This window comes from Neolamprologus multifasciatus, chromosome 18 (genome assembly GCF_963576455.1).
Source record: "Neolamprologus multifasciatus chromosome 18, fNeoMul1.2, whole genome shotgun sequence".
NCBI classification, from domain to species: domain Eukaryota; kingdom Metazoa; phylum Chordata; class Actinopteri; order Cichliformes; family Cichlidae; genus Neolamprologus; species Neolamprologus multifasciatus.
In genome coordinates this window covers 35,259,495-35,281,236 of record NC_140456.1, presented here as the reverse complement: position 1 = coordinate 35,281,236, position 21,742 = coordinate 35,259,495, and the positions used below count along the sequence as shown (strand labels likewise).

Sequence of the window (21,742 nt, the reverse complement as noted above, 5' to 3'; positions counted from 1 at the left end):
TTAAAGGAACCAAGTCCAAAACCAGAATTAGCCTCTGAGCCTGTGTGAGCCAGTCCGAGGTTTGTGATTGGTTACAGCAGCAGCTGACCACAGCGCACACATATGAAACGCTCTCCTGCTGTAGCTAACACTTCACATGCAGCCCGCCTCTCTTACTGACTGCAGCACTGCATTTATTTGCATCCATAAATCTTTAAAGTGTCACAGGTGACATCAGTGCTCTCAGTCTCACTCGGTACTTTTAATGCTGATTTTTGAACGTTTACAACAAAGAAAATCATCCATCACTCGATTAAAACAAGAAAAAAATACAACACAACACTTTATTGTAGTTCAGTGGAAAAAGTGAATATTCATGTTTTAAACCAGCTCGTCATGTTGAACTGCAGCAAACAGTTATAGTGTTAAAATGAACCTGCATTAAGTACAAGCCCACACCTGTACAGCTGTTACAGTCGTGTACCTCAAACATGAACAGCAGCTTAACAACTCAGTAACTGACACAGCGGCTGATTTTACTCACTTAACAAGTAGATTTTTACTGCTGACCTTTGTATCAATCCATGAAATGATCATAAAGTCTTCCCACCACATAAACCAAGCAGGCTGTCCCTACAGTGAGCGTCTGGTGCTGAGCAGAGCCTCGGACAGGCTGCTGCCGCTGTCACAGTCTGTTCCTGGTCAAGTACTGGCTGCAGGAGCAGAAGGTGTGGTAGAAAGAGGAGGACAGGCCGGCAATATCTGTGGAGATGTAGGGAAGGACCTCCGGAGACGCCTGGTTAAAGTAGCTGATCTGAAAGAAAGATAACACACTAATAACAGCCAGCTGTGATAAGAGTATATGTACGATGCTGTTGTTCTCACCAGTGACTTGTTGTCTTTGGTCTCCAGTATGGTGAATCCAGCACACAGAACCTCTCCTCTGTTATAGCCTTCAGTGGGAGGCTGAGTGGGCAGGGACACTGAGCGTAGGGCGATGACATATGGGTCTCTGAAGGAAAACAGAAAGGGAACGCATCAGGAAATCCTGCAGGACACAGGTGGATGGATCTGGTTCTACTGACCCGCTGCCACATGGCTTCCTTTTGGAGGCCAACAGGATGAAGTCCTGGAGAATCCCTTTTGCCTGATTGGCTGCAGTGGGAGATCCCATCGCGCCATGACGCACCGATGGAGTCACCACACGATATATGAAGTCATCGTTGTCGACCAGCTGAATCAGCTCGCACTTCCTGTTTGAGGAAACACATACACACTGTGAAAAAGGTGACTGACAGCACTGTTTAAAGACTGAGCTGCAGTTTACTCCACATGTATCCACGGCAGAGGCAAACAGCTGCTTCTGTGCTTCACCAGCTGAGGGTGGAGCTCGTGCATAGGGACACTGAAGGGGAAACTACATAACAAAGGGCTTGGTGATGACATCACCCAGATCTCCACCCATCTCTGCTGCTTATCCTTCTCAGGGTCGCAGGGGGTGGAGCCTATCCCAGCCGTCTTAGAGGCAGGGTACACACTGGACAGGTCGCCAGTCGGTCGCAGGGCTAAACACGACCATTCACACCTGTGTGAGAGTTTCCAGTTAACCTAACCCACTAACTGCATGTCCTTGGACTGTGGAGGAAGCTGGAGGACAGGGGAGAACCCAGGGGGACGCGGGGGGCAGGAGTCTGCCCCACTGTGATACCTCAGTGACCGATCCACAACATCCAGTTATTGTTTTAAAACTGGGATTTCCCACAGTGGTCTGCTCCACCAGCACAGGCCCACGGTGTTGACAGCATCGGAGACAAAGCTCCGCCTCCTCCACAGACATGTTCTTTCCACCACCTGCTGGTCATGAGATCAATGCAAAGGGTAAGGCTGCAAATCTAAGCAGCCAGGATGAGTTTCATCTGCAGGCTGGCTCGGCTGGGGGAGAGCCACCGTTCCCCTTTTATTTAAACGTGAGAATAAAGAGACAGACAGGCCCTCACAGCTAATGTCACTTTAACCTTAACTGATAACATGTCAGCCTCAGTGCAAAGTGAGCAGCATGAACCTAAACCACACATCGCTTATTTTTAACCCTGAGCCTCAGAAAAGTCCATCATTGGAATCGGAGAACAATACCGAGGCAGCGAGTAGAAACAGGGCCGAGCGACTGCTGCTGTGAAGCACAGAAACCGCTGATCGTAGCAAAGGTCAAACAGACGCGTCCCAGAGTCTTACTTATAATGCGAGTCCCAGCTCGGCCTGTTGCTCAGCTCAGCGAGTAAATCAAAGGCTCTGTGAGCAGGAACGTCCACCTCACATTCAATCTTGAAACTCAGCATGGACTTCTGCTCCAGGGTGTAAAGCTGAACCTGTGAACACAACATAAAGCACCGATGGGGGCAGACTCACAAAAACAAACAGCTCATTAGTGAGAAGCACATACCTGGTCCTTCTCACAGCTCAGGCGCCAGTTGCTTCTGGCTGCCAGCATCTTCAGAGCTGAGACGTTGTTATAGCTCAGATACACCTGGAAGCACAAACACAGGAAACACCACAAACTCATCTCCAGAGCTCAGCGTTAGCAGGCCGCCTCCCGCCATTCAAATACTACTTATTATATATGAATCAGTGCCGTCCAACAGTTCAATTCAACTTTATTTATATAGCGCCAAATCACAACAAAAGTCGCCTCAAGGCGCTTCATAGATACAGAGAAAAACCCAACAATCATATGACCCCCTATGAGCAGCACTTTGGCGACAGTGGGAAGGAAAAACTCCCTTTTAACAGGAAGAAACCTCCAGCAGAACCAGGCTCAGGGAGGGGCGGGGCCATCTGCTGTGATTGGTTGGTGAGAGAAGGAACAGTGTAAGTATTATGGGTGCAAAATGAAGACAAACTGCTGCAGCACTATTTCTCATCTGCAGTGAAGGTGAAGCACAGCGGTGCGACTCGTCGGCCTGTCGACTAAATCAGTCTGCAGGCGCGGTGAGAGTCTGACTGTGGCTCAGCTTTGGAGCTAAGTGGGACATAAACACGCTGAGGTCTGCTCGCTCAGATCATACACTGACATATAAACTGCAGTGGAACAAACAAATAAAATCACTGAACATCCTTTAAGAAAGAAACAGAAATCATGTCCCAAAAGTCGTGACGACGCAGCACCGACACACAGCTGAGACGCTGATGTGGGTGAAAAGAAACTAAATGAGCCTATTAAAGGTTTACTGTGTCCAGCTCAAGCACAGGCTGTGACATCATCAACGACAGCTGATGAGCAGCTCTGTGGAAATCAAAAATACTGTTTTATGTCCGGTTTTTATAGATTCAGCTACAGAAATGAGAACTAATGATGTTTTTGTGACAAGCTGCTAGTAACAAGGTGCCTACACAATCAGTGCCAAGTTGTCTGTTATTTGTAATACAGTAATATACACATGTATGCAAAGAAGGTTTGACTTCTCTCCCGTGAGTCGTGGACTAACGTGAGCAGTACAGGTGACGCGTGGAGCTTCTCCTCACCTGGTTGGTGGAATCCCAGGGAACAGACAGAGGCTCCTCCCCCTGCGTGCGGGAAATGATGTACTTCCTAAACACAGTTACAGGAATCAGGATGATGGCACTGTGGGTCTGTGCAGCTGCACAACAAAAGCTGATGTAAACGCAGAGACTTTAGGGGCTGTTTGGAGACATGTACCTGTCCAGCCTGATCTTTTTCCTGGCTGTTGCCTCCTGAAACCTCCTTTGTCCTTCCTGTAAATGAGAGACACACAGGCAGAGGGCACCAGTGTGTAACACAGCAGGCAGATTCCCAGCACCAGTTTATGACCAGTACACCGATCTGTGCTACAAACTGAGTGGAGTATTATTACTCGGTGTTTGTTCGTGCTGATAACGATCTACGACTACAGCGAGCGCCCTTCAGCCTGTAACGACACCATGGTCGCTCCATCAGACGGGTTTATGACTGATAACATGATTTGAAGTTCGCAGCTCTGATCTTTGCTCAGCCTTCGGCTTAATGGTTAATCGAGTGTTTCTGCACCTTCTGTTTATGATACTCATGTTTTATTCTACAGGACGATCTCCACAAACTGCTTCACCACAGTGTGAATGAAGCTGACACCAACTGTCAATCTACTGCTCCACCCTTTTTAAACAACACCACCAGCACACACTCGCTTTCCCTGACCGTGCTTTCCTACAGGTGTATAACGTGTAACATCCATCCATCCATCCATCCATCTTCATCCGCTTTATCCGGGGCCGGGTCGCAGGGGCAGCAGCCTAAGCAAAGAGGCCCAGACCTCCCTCTCCCCAGCCACCTCCTCCAGCTCATCCGGGGGAACACCAAGGCGTTCCCAGGCCAGCCGAGAGATATAATCTCTCCAGCGTGTCCTGGGTCTGCCCCGGGGCCTCCTCCCGGTGGGACATGCCTGGAACACCTCACCCAGGAGGCGCCCAGGGGGCATCCTTGTCAGATGCCCAAACCACCTCAGCTGGCTCCTTTCGATGTGGAGCAGCAGCGGCTCTACTCTGAGCCCCTCCCGGATGGCCGAACTTCTCACCCTATCTCTAAGGGAGATGCCAGCCACCCTTCGGAGGAAGCTCATTTCCGCCGCTTGTATCCGCGATCTCGTCCTTTCGGTCACTACCCACAGCTCGTGGCCATAGGTGAGGGTAGGGACGTAGATCGACCGGTAAATTGAGAGCTTCGCTTTTACACTCAGCTCCCTCTTCACCACGACGGACCGGTGCAGCGTCTGCATTACTGCAGCTGCAGCCCCAATCCGTCTGTCGATCTCGGGCTCCCTTCTCCCATCACTCGCGAACAAGACCCCGAGATACTTGAACTCCTCCACTTGGGGCAGGACCTCATCCCCGACCCGGAGTGGGCACTCCACCCTTTTCCGGCTGAGAACCATGGCCTCAGATTTGGAGGTGCTGATCCTCATTCCCGCTGCTTCACACTCGGCTGCGAACCGCTCCAGTGCGAGCTGGAGGCCCTCCCCCGATGAAGCCAACAGAACCACATCATCCGCAAAGATCAGAGATGAGATCCTGAGGCCACCAAAGCGAAACCCCTCCGCCACTTGGCTGCGCCTAGAAATCCTGTCCATAAAAATTATGAACAGAACCGGTGACAAAGGGCAGCCCTGGCGGAGCCCATCACCCACTGGGAACGAGTCCGACTTATTGCCGGCAATGCGAACCAAGCTCTTGCAACGGATGTATAGGGATCGAATGGCCCGTAGCAATGGGCCAGACACCCCATACTCCCGCAACACCTCCCACAGGACACCCCGAGGGACACGGTCGAATGCCTTCTCCAAGTCCACAAAACACATGTAGACTGGTTGGGCAAACTCCCATGCACCCTCAAGTATCCTCGAGAGGATGAAGAGCTGGTCCAGTGTTCCGCGACCAGGACGAAAACCGCATTGTTCCTCCTGCATCAGAGGTTCGACTAGCGGACAAACTCTCCTTTCCAGCACCCTGGCATAGACATTCCCGGGGAGGCTGAGGAGTGTGATCCCCCTGTAGTTGGAACACACCCTCCGGTCCCCCTTCTTAAAGATGGGGACCACCACCCCGGTCTGCCAATCCACGGGTACTGCCCCTGATCTCCACGCAACATTGCAGAGGCGTGTCAACCAGGACAGCCCTACAACGTCCAGAGCCTTCAGGAACTCGGGGCAGACCTCATCAACACCAGGGGCTCTGCCACCAAGGAGTTGTTTAACTGCCTCAGTGACCTCGCCCCCGGAAATTGGCGGGTCATTCCCCTCATCCCCAGACTCTGCTTCCTCCTCGGAAGACGCGTCAGTGGGATTAAGGAGGTCCTCGAAGTATTCCTTCCACCGCCTGACAATTTTCTCAGTTGACGTCAGCAGTGCTCCTCCAGCACTATACACAGTGCAGGTAGAGCACCGCTTTCCCCTCCTGAGACACCTGACGGTTTGCCAGAACCTCTTCGAGGCAGTCCGAAAGTCTTTTTCCATGGCCTCTCCGAACTCCTCCCACACCCGAGTTTTTGCTTCAGCCACTGCCCGAGCCGCATTCCGTTTGGCCTGTCGATACCTGTCGGCTGCCTCCAGAGTCCCACAGGCTAACCAAGCCCGATAGGACTCCTTCTTCAGCCTGGTGGCTCCCTTCACCTCTGGTGTCCACCATTTGGTTCGGGGATTACCACCACGGCAGGCACCAACCACCTTGCGGCCGCAGCTCAATGCAGCAGCTTCGGCAATGGAGGCGCTGAACATGGTCCATTCGGACTCAATGTCCCCAGTCTCCCTCGGAATGCTGTTGAAGCTCTGCCGGAGGTGTGCGTTGAAGATCTCGCGGACTGGGGCCTCTGCTAGTCGTTCCCAGCACACCCTCACTACGCGTTTAGGTGCACCAGGTCTGTCCAGCGTCCTCCCCCGCCACCTGATCCAACTCACCACCAGGTGGTGATCAGTTGACAGCTCAGCCCCTCTCTTTACCCGAGTGTCCAGAACATATGGTCGCAGGTCTGGTGATACGATAAGCACAGATGACAGTCAGGACCTGTTCCCCGACCCTAAGGCGCAGGGAACAAACCCTCTCGTCCACCGGGAAAAACCCCAACGTACCAGCAGCAAGCCGAGGGGATATTAGAATACCCACCCCAGCCCGCCGCCTCTCACCAGGGGCAACTCCAGACTGAGACAGAGTCCAGCCCCTCTCCAGGAGACTGGTTCCAGAGCCCAAGCCGTGCGTAGAGGTGAGCCCGACTATATCTAGCCGGTACCTCTCAACCTCACGCATTAACTCAGGCTCCTTCCCCACCATGTGTGGGGAAGGAGCCACACATGGCCACACAACGTGTAACAATCATAGTAATTTAATACTGTATTTACATGTTTTTAACATTTGAATTGAGTTCATAATAACAGCGTTCACAGTGATGGGGCATGTGGACGTGCTCAGCCCTGTGAGCCACAGACGCTGTGACGCTTCCACCAGAAACAAAGGAAAGAAAACGCACGCAGAGGCCATGTTTCCTGCTCATCCATCCATCAGCACCACGGGTGGTGTAAAAGACCGACCCAGCTACACTGATGTCACCCACTGCTTTCTCTGAGCTCACCTTGGATCAGCTGTTATCAGGAGTCTGGCTGTGAAATCAAACGTTCACAGGCTGATGTCTTGTGACTGACACCTTGTTAGCCAATCAGAGTGCGGTTTCATACCACAAATTCTGAAGCAGATTTCATGTCTTTCAGTCAGTATTAGCCAATCACAGACAGCCGCGTCACATCCAGACACTTTACGGATGCAGCACGCTAACGAGCCGTTTGTGATTGTTAGCTTAACTCACCAGGGGTTCAGGTCGTATCCGTGGTAATGTGCGTGGCTTCCCACCATCATCGAGCACCTCAAAGGTCATGAAGGCGGAGTTTATGTGTCGGTTAGGCCCCTCCTCGTGGTAGGCCTCCGCACGCACGCCCACCTCCATGCTGCAGTAAGGACACGTGTCAGTTCTCTGTCTGCTGCACAGCTGCAGCGCTGAGCCAGTGTTCTGGGATACCTGTTTCTGAAGGCGTTGTTCACGATCGCCTTCAGCAGCAATCTGTCTCCAACCTGAGAAGGTCCTCTGAAGGTGAACATGTCGATGGCTCGAAGGGTGGGATGAGCCTGAGACAGACGACTGCAAGCAAAGAGCACAGAGACAATAGGCCACGACCTCCCACGCGCTCGCCGTGTTCAGGTTACTCATACAGATACAGCTGGACAGATCCTTTAATCTGCACCAGGACTGAACTACACTGATCACAATATGGAGGTCAAAGGTCACAATGATGCATCCTATTTTTAGGTATAAATATGAAGGAAAGAAGTGTTTGTGACTGTACCTGGCAGCGATTGTAGCTACATTCACCATCCAGGCCATGATCTGCCCTCCAAATGTGTTTACCTGGGATTCAAACACACCTCATGCATGATCTGACAGTCATGTCTCAGCGGTACGATGACACACTGATGCTCTGAACAGTCACATATATGTGCACATGTAAAACAGCTGGGCCTCATTTACAAACCTGTGTGTAGGATCCATACACAAAGTTCAAAGTTAGATGTTTAGACACAAGTTCAGCTATTTGTGTTGTTTCAGAAATCGCTCTGCCCGGGGCTGGGCGCTCAGGTATGTACCAGCTCAGTCCCGGTGGCTACTTGGCGGGGCCCGGCGCCTGTTGCTCGGTCAGGCCTCTTCCGGGGTGCGGGGGGCCCTCGGGCCTCCAGGCCTGCGGCTCAGTTCACTCTGGCACAGCTGGCACGCCACTGCAGCCCCCTCTGGCTGTGACTATGTTTCTCTGTTTTTTTTTTGCTTGTTTTCTCTTCTTTCTCTTTTTATGTTTCCTTTCTCACTGTCCCTCTCCCCTTCTGTTTTTCTTTCTTTCTCCCTTTCCTGTCCCTCAGTCACGTCTGTCCCGTCTGTAACAACTGAAAATAAAATAAAATAAACAATAACAACAAAGGTCGATCAAATGGACCAATACGGCAAAGCTGTGATGATCCACTTGGTAAAGTAAATCCGTTGAGTCTCCTTGTTGGTCTTCAGACAACAGATCTGGCAAAGAAACCAAAACCAAATCGCTCTGACAGCAGCCGTCAGCGCCTCAGTTCACGCTCAGATGTAGTCAGTGTTTGGAGGCCATGAGCTGATGTTTTGAACCAAAAAAGGAGTAAAAGAAATAAAACTACTGCATCTCCACTTCATCGTATTAAATAAAAGCCAAATGTTTTGTTCGTACCCAACAGTAAGAAACGAGGCCACGCAGGTGTTTCTGGTAACAACAGGTTCAAATTCAGTCTGCTTCAAATATTCCACGTTGTAACAGCACGAGACACCGACCAGCGAGAAACCGACCAGCGAGACACCGACCAGCGAGACACCGACCAGCGAGACACCGACCAGCGAGAAACCGACCTGCGAGACACCGACCAGCGAGACACCGACCAGCGAGACACCGACCTGCGAGACACCGACCTGCGAGACACCGACCAGCGAGACACCGACCAGCGAGAAACCGTCCAGCGAGACACCGACCAGCGAGAAACCGTCCAGCGAGAAACCGTCCAGCGAGACACCGACCAGCGAGAAACCGACCAGCGAGAAACCGACCAGCGAGACACCGACCAGCGAGACACCGACCAGCGAGACACCGACCAGCGAGAAACCGACCTGCGAGACACCGACCAGCGAGACACCGACCAGCGAGAAACCGTCCAGCGAGAAACCGTCCAGCGAGACACCGACCAGCGAGACACCGACCAGCGAGAAACCGACCAGCGAGAAACCGACCAGCGAGAAGCCGACCAGCGAGAAGCCGACCAACGAGACACCGACCAGCGAGAAACCGACCAGCGAGACGCCGACCAACGAGACACCGACCAGCGAGAAACCGACCAACGAGACACCGACCAGCGAGACACCGACCAGCGAGAAACCGACCAGCGAGACACCGACCAGCGAGAAGCCGACCAACGAGACACCGACCAGCGAGAAACCGACCAGCGAGACACCGACCAGCGAGAAACCGACCAGCGAGACACCGACCAGCGAGACACCGACCAGCGAGAAACCGACCAGCGAGACACCGACCAGCGAGACACCGACCAGCGAGAAACCGACCAGCGAGACACTGACCAGCGAGACACCGACCAGCGAGAAACCGACCAGCGAGACACCGACCAGCGAGAAACCGACCAGCGAGACACCGACCAGCGAGAAACCGCTGCGCCCGCTCTAGTTCAGATGGGAAACACATGAAATGAACTGACCTGATGGTTTGCATGTGGAGGCAGAACCAGCTCCACACTCTCCACCCGAGTCCTCTCTGCTGCCACTGCATCGGCTCCCACTGAGCTGTCACCTGATACAGAAACAAGTCAAGTCGTTATGTGAAGAAAGTACTAATTAAAGTTTGATAGTCATTTCCTGCCAGACTGTCTTTGTTAGCGACCACAGCAGACGCCATGGAAGCCACAGGCTAAAGTATCAGGTCAGTTCAAATGTTCTTCTCTCAGCTTCGCTGCTTCTCCTCCTGCCTGAGCTTCCTTTGTCCTCGTGAGCGCCCTGACCATCGCAGCCTTGCCTCCCTAAGCTTAACCTGAGTCGTTCCTCTCATATCCTCATTTCCTGTCCGTAGTGGTCACTCCCAGTGGAAACCCCGACATCTTCACTCCTCCAGCTCGGCCTCTTGTTTTTGTTAGTGCCACTGCCTCCAGATCATAGCAGCTCTCACTACCATCGTTTCAATCCTCCGTCACATATCAACCCTGAAACCTGTCTGTTGCTCTGGATGGTTGAGCCCAGGTATTTAAACTCCTTCCTGTTACCTGCTCTCCCTGCAGGTCACATCATCTGCAAACCTCACGTTCACAGAAGGGGCTGAGAGCAGACCCTCCCCATGTCATGCACCAGCCTCACATGCTTCTCCAGCACTTCTGACGTTCTCATGTAAACCCTCAGCTCCTCTCGTCTGTCCTGTGCTTTCTACACGCACAAAGACGCAGTGAAGTGCAAAGACTGTCTGCCGGGACGTGGCCGGGTGCATCACTCACCCTGCTGCACAGACTCATTGGAAAGCAAATCCTTGATGATGTCATCGTGCACCATTCGGACCCTCCGCCTTTCAGCGGCCACGCTGTGTTCAACCTGCTCCTTCTGCGTGACAGGAACAATGGGCTTCAAGGTCACCTGTGAGGTACCACACACACACACACACACACACACACACACACACAGACACACACAGACACACACACACACACAGACTCTGTCTCACAATGACAGCTGGTGGTATGATGGTGTCTGTGGTGCTGCTGCAGTTCGTCTCGCTGTCACAAAGCTCCTGTATCAGTGCTGAGACTCTGACGTTGTGTCACAGCTTCCTCTGATTTAATAAAGACAAACATAAGTCCTGACTAAGGTCAAGGAAACTATCACATCAAACTCAGAGTCCACTTTAGGACTTTGACCTCTGAGCTCTACATGGACAAACGTCAGCTATGTGTCCCCGAGGTCACGTGACCAGCGTGTGCTCGCTGTGCATCATACGATGCTGAAAACTAAAGCAGACACACGAACAGCAGCCCCCAGACTCTGAGATCCCCCCCCCACCAATCACAGCAGATGGCCCCGCCCCTCCCTGAGCCTGGTTCTTCCTGTTAAAAGGGAGTTTTTCCTTCCCACTGTCACCAAAGTGTTTGCTCACAGGGGGTCATGTGATTGTTCTTCTCTGCATGTATCACTGTAGGCTCTACTGTACAGGATAAAGCACCTTGGTGTGACTGTTGTTGTGATTTGATGCTGTGTAAATGAAACTGGATTGAAAAACAACTGAAAACTCTTTTCAGACTTTTGGTCAACCTTTGTTTTTATGTTGTGAAGCATTTTGTGATGTTTATCTTGAACGGTTACTAGGTTACGTACTAAACTTCCTTTGAGATGCAACAACACATGAACAACATGCTTTTAAACAACGATATGGACAGTGTTGGGAAGGTTACTTTTAAAATGTATTCCATTACAGATTACAGAATACATGCCCCAAAATGTATTCTGTAACGTATTCGTTACTCAATGAGAGTAACGTATTCTGAATACTTTGGATTACTTCATATATTATCATGCTGTTTACAACTACATGAATGTACTATTGCTGTGATTTATTACTGTTACTGAAGGTCCGCGGCTCCGAACCGTAGTAAAGGGACCTCTGGCTAATACGGTGGGTTCTGTGTCGGCTCGTAGCTGAAAACTAGCTTTACTTTGTTGTCTGGGTCAACTTTGCTAGCGAGAGACAGAGAGAGGCGTTGAAAGGCTGCTCCAACAGAACTTATTGTTTCAGAGGAAAACACGAACACGGTGTACAGTCGAGTCTTAATAGCTTACTTACAGCTGGGCTCGTCAGGCTCTCTTCTTGGCTGCAGTGGTTATTATTATATTTACATGCTTCCAGCTCCCGTTTCTGCTCGATGACAGCTCGTACTTTTCCTTTTTCTCCCTCCCTCGCTCACAGACACATAACGTGTATGGCAGTCCATTCTCCCTGCAGCACGGACTACACTGCCCATGATGCTACATTCTTTAGAGCTATACCTGTAGCATTCTGCCTGTTAGCTTAGCACAACAACAACAAAAAGGCCTCTCTCACCCAGGAAACACGCAGAGAGAGCGTCACCCTGTAACCATGGCAACTGTAACGCTGCCTGGAACAACAGAACGTAGCTGTCAAACAAAACCCAAACAGTCCTGACCCGCCACAATATGAAACAGGGAAGTACCGCCGTGTAATCCATTTATTTCAACAAAGTAACTGTATTCTAAATACCACCTTTTTAAATGGTAACTGTAGCGGAATACAGTTACTCATATTTTGTATTTTAAATACGTAACGGCGGTACATGTATTCCGTTACTCCCCAACACTGGATATAGACTATGTGCACGTTAGCATATGCTACTTCCGGTGCGGAAACTCCTGTGGGGAGCATTGTTTCCGGTGTCCTATTCGCGCCTTGTTTACGGTCCAAAACAAGTTAAGCAAATGAATGAATCAAGCGGCTATTTAGACCAGATGTCTCGGGCATTTACCCAATATATCTGTAAATGATGTTCATCGACTTGTCGATATTTTTCCCCACGCCTCAGGGGAAAAGAGAAAATGGATTCAAATGTTATATTTCTCAGCTGTCCCTCGTTTATTGCGGGTGTTATGTTCTAAAAATAACCAGCGATAGATGAAATCAAGTAGCCAATTTTATTTTTTGACGGTGCAAAACGTTTCATGGACACCGTGGACATACAGCACTGCACTTCAGAGTCACACTGCTGCATCGATGCAGCGATTCTGTACAGGAGAGACGTCACGGAGGAGATCGTCTGCAGCGATCAGGACGCAGGACACAATGTGATGTAAAAAAAGAAGCATGCAAACTTGCACTAAATAATCTGCGAAACAGCGAGGTGAAAGGTGAACCGCGTTATAGCGAGGGACCACTGTAATTTTGAAGGTAAGTCACAACATACCCTTCGTAAATACTAATGTATAGAAACCGTTACCAGCAATCGTTCATTTTTTGTGTGGCTTTTTTCACGGTTTGTTGACATGCTGTGTAGGTGTGTACTTGACTAGCTGATCTCGACATAACGGGAAACATCTGGTTTGACTATTGTTCACCTGTAGTTTGAATGCTGAACATTTGCCTGTTTAAATCATGAGACCAGTCACTATACAGAGATGTGCTTCTGAATGTGGACGATGTGTCTTCTGCTGCAGTTCTGCTTGTGTTGAGTGATGTAAACAACTGATCGATCTAAACTCTTTAAACATCAAAACTGATCATTAGATTTTTTATAACACAACAGTGGTGAGTGTTCCCACCTTCTGCTCTTTGTAACTTAACGCCATCTTTCCGTTTTCGAGTTTTGGACATCAATTTTGGAGTATATCTTCGCAGTAGCGATTGACCGCAAAGTAAAGCTACCGGAAATGTACAACCCCACATCAGGTCTCAAACCAGGAAGTTAGCATTTTCTCGTGCACAGGGTCTATTCATCTAGTTATCAGTAATGTGGCAAACGTCCACACACTCTCCAGAGTGTCGTAATCATGCACCTTTTGTCCTGTGCTTGTGCGCTGGGTAACAAAGGTGGCGTAGGCATGACAAACCCTCCAGTGACGATCAGAGAACAGGTCCTCACAGTTCACCTGTATGCCCACCTGAGGGGAAGTACGGGACAGTACGTTAAGGTAAACACACATGGTTGTACCCGTGAGAAAAGCACACGCAGCTAACTGATTTCAAAAACAACGAAAGGCACAAAGAACAGCAGAAGTTCACTGACCTCCATGCTGGTGTTAAAGGCTCTGTTGACCTTTGCCCTGATATTCACCACCTGACCCACACTGAAGAAAGATGGAAAGGCGGAGTTACTACCTTCAGCCCAACCCTTCCACACACTCACACACGCCTCCTCTCACCTGATGGTGTGCTCAAAGTGGATGTCATCCATGGAAGCGGTGACGCAGGGACTCCCAGCGTGCCTCTCAGCTGCACGGTCGAACAGTTGGGTCATTACAACACTACACGCTCACAGCTTCCAACACACACCTGAGACACACAAAGCTCACCGGAGAGGCAGGCGGCGGAGTCGATCCATTTGAGCAGCTGACCCACGCCGAGCTCCTGCCGATGGTTGCTGTGACAGGGCATCACGATCTGACTCATTTTCACCTCTGTCGGGTTGTAGTTTTCTTCTTCTTCCTCCTCTTCTCCATCCTCTTCCTCCAAACAATCTGATGTCCTGGAACTCATTTGGAAAGCTGGGGAAACAAAGTAAAGGAAAGACACTGAAGCTACAGTACTGTGCAAAAGTCTTGAGTCACACCTCATTTTCTTTTGTTTTGCCCCAAAGAGCCAGACTTTGTGATCATTTTGAAACCTGATACTGAACAAGAGTTTCGCTCTAGACCAATTTCAGATGAATGTCTTTTTGTTTGTTCAGTCACTTAAAACTGACCCATGACTCTTTTTGAAGCATTCAATTCAGCTTTATTTATAAAACACCAAATCACAACAACAGTCGCCTCAAGGTGCTTTATCCTGTACAGTAGAGCCTACAGTGATACATGCAGAGAAGAACCCAACAATCATATGACCCCCTATGAGCAGCACTTGGTGACAGTGGGAAGGAAAAACTCCCTTTTAACAGGAAGAAACCTCCAGCAGAACCAGGCTCAGGGAGGGGCGGGGCCATCTGCTGTGATTGGTTGGGGCGAAAAAGGCACCTAACCCAGGAGGTGAACCAGTGCGTCTACACACAACAGACAATTTAGCAAAGAACCAACTAGGGCTGTGCGATATGACCAAAATCTCATATCCTGATATAAGACATCTATCGTCTGATAACGATATAAATCACAAAAATGTAACATTTTCTGTAAAGTCTGTGAATCAGCTCGACTTGTGTGAAGTGTTTCCAGCTGTGCGTCATGTAGCTGGAGTCGAGTGTTTTAACGATGCATGAAACGATACATTTTTAGACATAAGTTGTAACGGCGCCGTTTTCTTTGTGAGTATTTATTACACGGCGTGCTGCGGGGAAAAGCCTGTTCTAACGTTTGAGTCTAAGGTTTATTTTTTAGCACCTGGCGTCTTTTTTACTTCTCATCTGTAAACACTCTGCATCTTTCATGTGATTCAGTTTATTCTGAAAAGTCTCAACAGGATCTTGAGCTTTATTGTGAAAGGTTTAAGTGGAACAAGCGGACACGCGGTGGTGTTACCGCCATTGTTGCTAACGACAACGCATAAAAACAGGCGCTTGTCCGTCTGTAGTGTGGTTATATTAAATATAAGAGAAAGAGAGAAGTTTAAGAAATTAATAATAACTACAGTGACAACAAAACATGAAAAATATTGCTGTAAACAGTTTATTTTGCGACACCACGAAACAAACGACAGCGTAAAATGAAACAATAAATGTTTTTATATCATCATCAGATATATATCGTTATATCGAACAGCCCTAGAACCAACTGTAAACTGGTTGAGGAGCTGCTGCTCAGCACTCCCAGTCTGCTTCCCACCCAAACATTCATCAGGTAACTGACTGTAAGTGTCAGTCGATGGATCCACGTCAGCCCGTTATCAGTGGAAAAGAAGGTGCAGCACAGCTGAGGTTTGTAAAGATGCACCTGAGTGCACATAGAGAGTCCTGGAACAAAGTGAACACAAGTTCAGCCATAATGCACAACGCCACACCAGACCTCCTCATATGAACGCTCAATGATGGGGATTCTTTACATTTGCTTTGCAGCCACAGGATCCGGGCACACCATGAACTCCTCTGTACACCAAAGGAGTCCAGAGTCAGCTGTGAGGCCATCTGACAGCTAAAGCTGTGGGATCTATGGTGGAGCTGCATATCAGACTGTAGATGTGACAGCTGTGGTGGCTGATTGCTTAGTTCTGCTGGTCACTGTAAGCCTGCACAGCATTGTCTACGCTGCATGCTCCAGAACACAGTAGGTTGGTTTTTGAGGGGTTTTGTTCTTAATGCATCAGATTTTCTTTTTATTGTATCCTATAGTTCAGGTTCTAATACATAGTTTGATATGTTGTTGATTGTTCTTTGTTTTCATTGTATTCATTTATGTGCTGCACATGTGTATAAATACACAGATGCTCTGTTGTTGTGCTACATACAGGTTAGGTGTACAGCAGTTTGCAATGTTGTTTTGGATACAAACACATTATTATAATTTTATTATTATATTATTATAAATATTAACCTGTAGTTACTGTTACAAATGGGATGGTGCCAAAAACAGTATGTTGTGTGTACTTAACAGCACTCGTGTCAAAGGCTAACACAGAATGAGCATTTAGAATAACCTAACACAGACCTTCCCAAAGTGTGGGGCCCGCCCCCTAGAGGGGGCGCAGAGCCATTGCAGGGGGGGCGCGGCATGAAAAGGAAAAAAACAAAAAAAAAACAACGCTTGGACACTGCTAGCACGGGCGCCCACACAAACGCAAAGCAGGAGATGAAGCATCGCTGAATATGTTTCCAAACCAACTTCATTCTAAGCCAAAGACTAAAAAATATGGTGAAGCAAATCTTCCCTTTGGCTTCACCTGCACAAGTGCAGAGGTAGGTCTCCCTGCAGAATTGGTTTTCCCTTCGTCGGGAGCAGCGCTGGGCTGTTTAAATCACGGACAAACAGTATCCCACATTCTTGATTTTTAGTTCACAAACACTTGTTGTAATGACTAACTACTCCTGACATTTTGGAGATGTTTGCTCTTTATACAGTAAAGTTACAGCAGGATACAAATAACATCAGGCTGATCCTGCCACGACTTATTCCCCGGTTCAAATCACGTAGCCAACAGTTGTTTATGTTTTTGAACCCATTTTGCAGAGGAATTTTTTGAAAAATGTATTGATAGCAATGTTGAATATTATTACACAGGGGGAAAAAACAACTACATGTAAAATAATCACACCATGAGCCTCTGCCTTTCTAAATGGAGGGACAGTAACTGCGTGTAAAACCTGCAGACAGTCAGATTAACAGTATTTCGTCTCTATCTGCCATTCTGCAATTCATCTCATGTAAACAATAACGTGCACACAGCGTGACGTGAAAAAAGGCACCTTTGAACTCTGTATTCCTGTCCACATGTAAATGCAAAAAAGGAGTCTTAAAAAATCTCCGTTCTCGGTGATTCGAAACGCCGTTTACGTGGACGAAACAGCTGCGTTTTCAAAAATACCCGTGTAGGTGTGGACGTAGAGTAAAAGAGTTAGTAGTTTATTTTCTTACTACCTGTAATTTATTGCAGATTACTTGTATTTGCTTAATTGTTTACTAAATGTTTGAGGTGTGAAATAAACCGCAATGGAGCAAAATATGGGTGTGTGTGGTTGGAGGATGTGTTCGTGTGTGCGTGCGTGCGTGCGCGCGAGGGGGGCGCGAACATTTTTCCTGTAAAACAAGGGGGGCCCAGCAAAAAAGGTTTGGGAACCACTGACCTAACAGGAAGTGAGGTAACCACAGGTTACTGACTGTAAAGACAGCATGTGAAACATGTCTGTGAACAAGTCTGTGAACAAACATGTCTGTGAACAAGTCTGTGAACAAACATGTCTGTGAACAAGTCTGGCTCTGCATGTGAAACATGCAGAGCCAGACTTGTTCTCACTTGTTACAACTGATCTTTTGTATCGTTGCTTAAAGTGGAATAGGATAGAGGAGGTGGCACCATGGTAACGAGAACATCAACAACAACATTTCAGGGCCTCCACAGCCAGCACCGGCCTGATAAGTAAAAAGCCTTTCTCTTGGATGCCACCAGGGGGCGATGTCTTTGGCTGCAGAAACGCTTTCGCATACAAGTCTACGGAACAACAGCTTTGTGCAGCTTCAGCGCAGTAAAAACGTTTGTAACCTCAGCCAATGAGCAACACTGCATTCAAAACAAAGTCACTCCACGTATCAGAAAGTTAATGAGCCTCTAACAAACCATCACTCACCGCTTTCACAACACAAACCACAGTCTGTTTGTCAGCACTGTTGGAATCAGCTGGCTCAAGCTTTCTGCTCAGTGACAGTAGGTATCCCCGAGAGAATTTGTTTCCCCTGCGTCGGGAGCACACGCTGGACTGTCCAAATCACGGACAAACAGCATCCCGCATTGTTGATTTTTCGTTCACAAACACTTCTTATAATGACGCATTACTCCTGAAACTTTGGAGGATTTAGCTCTTTATATAGTAAAGTTACAGGAGAATAAAAATAGTTATCAGCCAAAACGTTAATGGTTTGTTAAAATAATCCCATCTGATACCCGTGAGCAATAAATATATAATTATATAATGTTGAAACCCTCAAACTGAATGGTAATGTAATGATACTAATTTTTCACTTTTTCACAAAATGAAAACATCAGTACTTCCTGCGTGCTCCAGCACAGGGGAAACAAATTCTGTCGGGGATACCTACTTTGGCACAACACCGGCTCCGCGCTCACAGGTGAGGACTGTAAACACGTCGCAGTTTGACACGGAAACCTCAGATTAACTTTCACAGACTGTGGCCGTGACGTTTCTGACACAGCTCGTGGGCGACACATTAACGGCAACAGTTTCTTGAACGATACTTCGTTCAGCGACTGGTCTGCTCAGTCCCAGTACAGATGTTGTCCTGGTCTGGACAGGTGGAGCGGGGACCAGTTACATACCTGTGGTCTGTAGCTCTAAAACAAACAGCAGCGGTGTCCTCCTGCACTGTGCACACAACAGACTCACAATGACTGACGGCGACGCCCAGTCTAACCACTAGTTTCTGCCCAGCAGCTCCCAGTTCACAGGTTTGCGCGTCCTTAGTTCCACAAACTGCGCCTGTGAGGCAGCCTGGTTCCAGTTAGAGCCGAGCCGAGCCTAAACCCGCACCGAGACCATTACCTACATGTTAGTCTACATTAGAGGAGCAAACCTGAGGGCGGCCACTCACACAGCTCAGCTCCACAGACTCACGAAACACAACGACCAACACGGATTTCGTCAGTACCTTTCAAAATAAAAGCCACACACACAGTCTGGCACGCCTATGTGCGTCGATTTGCTGATTTTACCAACCATGTGCTGTACATGTGCAACTTTTAGCTCCTGGATAATAAGCTGAAGAGAACAGCGAATTTTTACAAAGTCAACGGTCAAAAGTTTTAGATCAGCTCAGTTCTTCCAGTTATTTATTGCAGTTAGTCCTTCAAGTCCAATGAAGTCTGTCCTTGGAATGGTACAAAGAGGTGACCTACCAGCAGTTTAAAAAAAGGTTACCCGAAAGTGAGAAATAATGTACATTTCAGATTTATACAAAAAGGCTTTTTCAGGGAGCGCAGCGTGGGTTAACAACCTAAAGCTGTTCTGCAGCGACGGAGGCTGAGCGAGCGTGGAAAGCTGGCGCTTCCTATTATTACAGGTAATGATGGCCAAACGAAGCTTGTGTTAGAAACGTGTCACAGTCCTCTCTGGTGACATCTGGTGGCCACAAATATGAAGCGCAGCTTGAATTTAAAGCGCTCTTCTTCATTAAGACTGCCCACCAGAGTGGACACTGGGCCACCCTTAGGTTGCTTTCAACTGAAATAATTATGTCTGTTTGATTAATAAGGTTTCCTTCTTTAAACATGCGCCATGATGTGTTCTTTCTTCGCTTGATGTTGGTAAATACAATAAAGTACAACAGTGTGGAGCATGCTTCTGCTGTGAGGCCCCGCCTCCACGTACTTGTGCAGTTAATCACTGAACAGCTGTGTTTATAAATAATATGATATTAGGCCAATTTTCTTAGACATATTTTTGACTCGGGGGTAGAACTGATTGTGAACTGGGGGAGGGGGTATGAACTTGTAAAGTAAAAACATGATGCATTTAAGGTCATCCTGTTCGGTTTTTATTTAAGTAGAGAATTCCACTGTGTGATGGGCCAGTCTGTTTTCTCTGAGATGATTTCTCCTGCCTCAGAGGAAAAATCCTCTCATGGACAGAAGAGGCTGGAGTGCACAGGAACTGTAGAGATGCAGGTGTGCGCTCTTCCTGGTCCCACAGACTATCAGCTAAAGAGAATAAACACATTAAAGTGCTGCACATTTTGTAGAATAACATTTTAAGATTTTAAAAATAAAATATTTTATTTTATTAAATGTGTCAAATGGAAGTCTTTCTAAAGTTATTTAATGACATTTGTACTTTATTAAAAGCACCTTTCCAAGCACTTTATTTAGCATCGCACTTGAAGCATGGATTTGCACAGTAAAACATTTGCACACAAGTTTATTTATTAACTATTTATTGGGAATTTTAAAATCAGTTGGCAGCCTTGTTTCAGATCCTGCACAGCTGCTCCTCATCGAGGAATGTGTTTGTAAGATCATGATTACTCACCTTTCTTGCCTGTGTCCTCTTCAAGGTGTTTGGGCAAATGTTTCCCCGGGGGTCCAGACACCATTTAAAGGTTCCAGGAGAGCCCATTGGTAAAGAGAGTGTGGTGAAACTTTTTGTGCTTGGGTTTCTGGGTTTTTATAATATTGGGTTTGGTGTAAAATTAAAGTGTGAAATATTTATTTATATAAAAATGTGAAATGTATTTATGTATTTATTTATTCTAATTGATATATTGTATACTGTGGTGGAAGGCTGGGATTTAAGAATTTACCTGAGAGTGGAAGAATGGTTAAGTCTGTGACAGCTGAACATATTTAAGGCTGCCAGTTGTCATTAGAGGGTTGATTGTGCTGTGAAGCAGCTCGACGAGTGAGTTGTTGTAAGGAGAGCTTTTGTGCTCAACTTTCTCCTACACCTGAGGACCTGGTTGTGTCTCCATGTGTGTCTGCTGTAAGGCTAGTCCTACAACCAACCAAGATGTGCTTGAGTGTTGCTGGGACTGTACACAGGGGCAGGCTGGGTCCTTTCCAAACCACAGCTGCAGATTTATTGGGGAAGGCACCACATCGTACGTCGCTCAGATGATGAAACTTAGTCTATTAGACTCTAAGCCCCAGATTTCACTCCATGAGAGTTTCCTCTTTTCCTCCCAATTCATCCAGCGACCCTGTTTGTCCAGCGCTACGGCTCTGGCATGTCCGGCTGTTTCCTCCTGTCGCTGCACCTCCTCCACTATCATTTCTCGACGTTCGGTTACAGACGCCTGTTGCCACCGAGGTGTTACTGCTCCAAGACCAAATCCTCCTCCGCCCTGTTGGATGTGACCCACCACGTCACGATGCTGAAGAGCGGACTTGGCCTGTAGCACAGATGTGGCCGGGGTCCACTTCCTCCCCGTTGCTAGGGTGGGAGCAGCGCCTCTCACTAAGAGGTCCCGGGAGTGACATCTCAACCCTCACTTTTTTACTATTATCGTGAGCCACTGGCTATTACCATAAATCCTGAACCATCTCAGTGGTTTCACTTGGAAGGAATAATAATAATGATACCTTTTATTTGAGGGCGCCTTTCAGAAACCCAAGGTCACCTTACAAAAGAAAAAATAAAAGGGGCAATAGTTATAAAATACATAAAATAAGTTAAAATAGCAAAACAGAACTTGACAACAGATAAAATCAGCACTAAAGTGAATAAGCCAGTTTGAACAGGTGTGTTTTGAGCTGTGACTTAAATACGGAGAGGGAGTCAATATTTGTTATGGCAGGAGGAAGAGCTGCAG

At 48.0% G+C, this 21,742-nt stretch overlaps 1 protein-coding gene across 7 annotated transcripts; it reads right to left on the bottom strand.

The window, feature by feature from the left end:
• Positions 1 to 309: 309 nt before the first annotated feature.
• On the bottom strand, positions 310 to 19,481 carry LOC146498523 (acyl-coenzyme A thioesterase 11-like). 7 transcript variants are annotated; one of them, XM_085140043.1, is made up of 17 exons: positions 19,335 to 19,481; positions 14,141 to 14,332; positions 13,991 to 14,060; positions 13,855 to 13,915; positions 13,625 to 13,729; positions 10,567 to 10,702; positions 9,784 to 9,875; positions 7,854 to 7,915; positions 7,529 to 7,648; positions 7,319 to 7,457; positions 3,674 to 3,729; positions 3,499 to 3,565; positions 2,420 to 2,503; positions 2,212 to 2,345; positions 1,065 to 1,232; positions 865 to 991; positions 310 to 793 (listed from the first exon to the last, which is right to left on the bottom strand). In XM_085140043.1, exons 2-17 carry the CDS (start codon positions 14,322 to 14,324, stop codon positions 665 to 667), a joined length of 1,734 nt encoding a protein of 577 aa, XP_084996169.1. In that variant the 5' UTR covers positions 14,325 to 14,332; positions 19,335 to 19,481; the 3' UTR covers positions 310 to 664. The 7 variants fall into 7 exon arrangements, with proteins under 7 accessions (XP_084996169.1, XP_084996167.1, XP_084996170.1 ...); XM_085140041.1 differs by lacking the exon at positions 19,335 to 19,481 and adding an exon at positions 19,013 to 19,286; XM_085140044.1 differs by lacking the exon at positions 19,335 to 19,481 and adding an exon at positions 19,031 to 19,286.
• Positions 19,482 to 21,742: the final 2,261 nt, after the last annotated feature.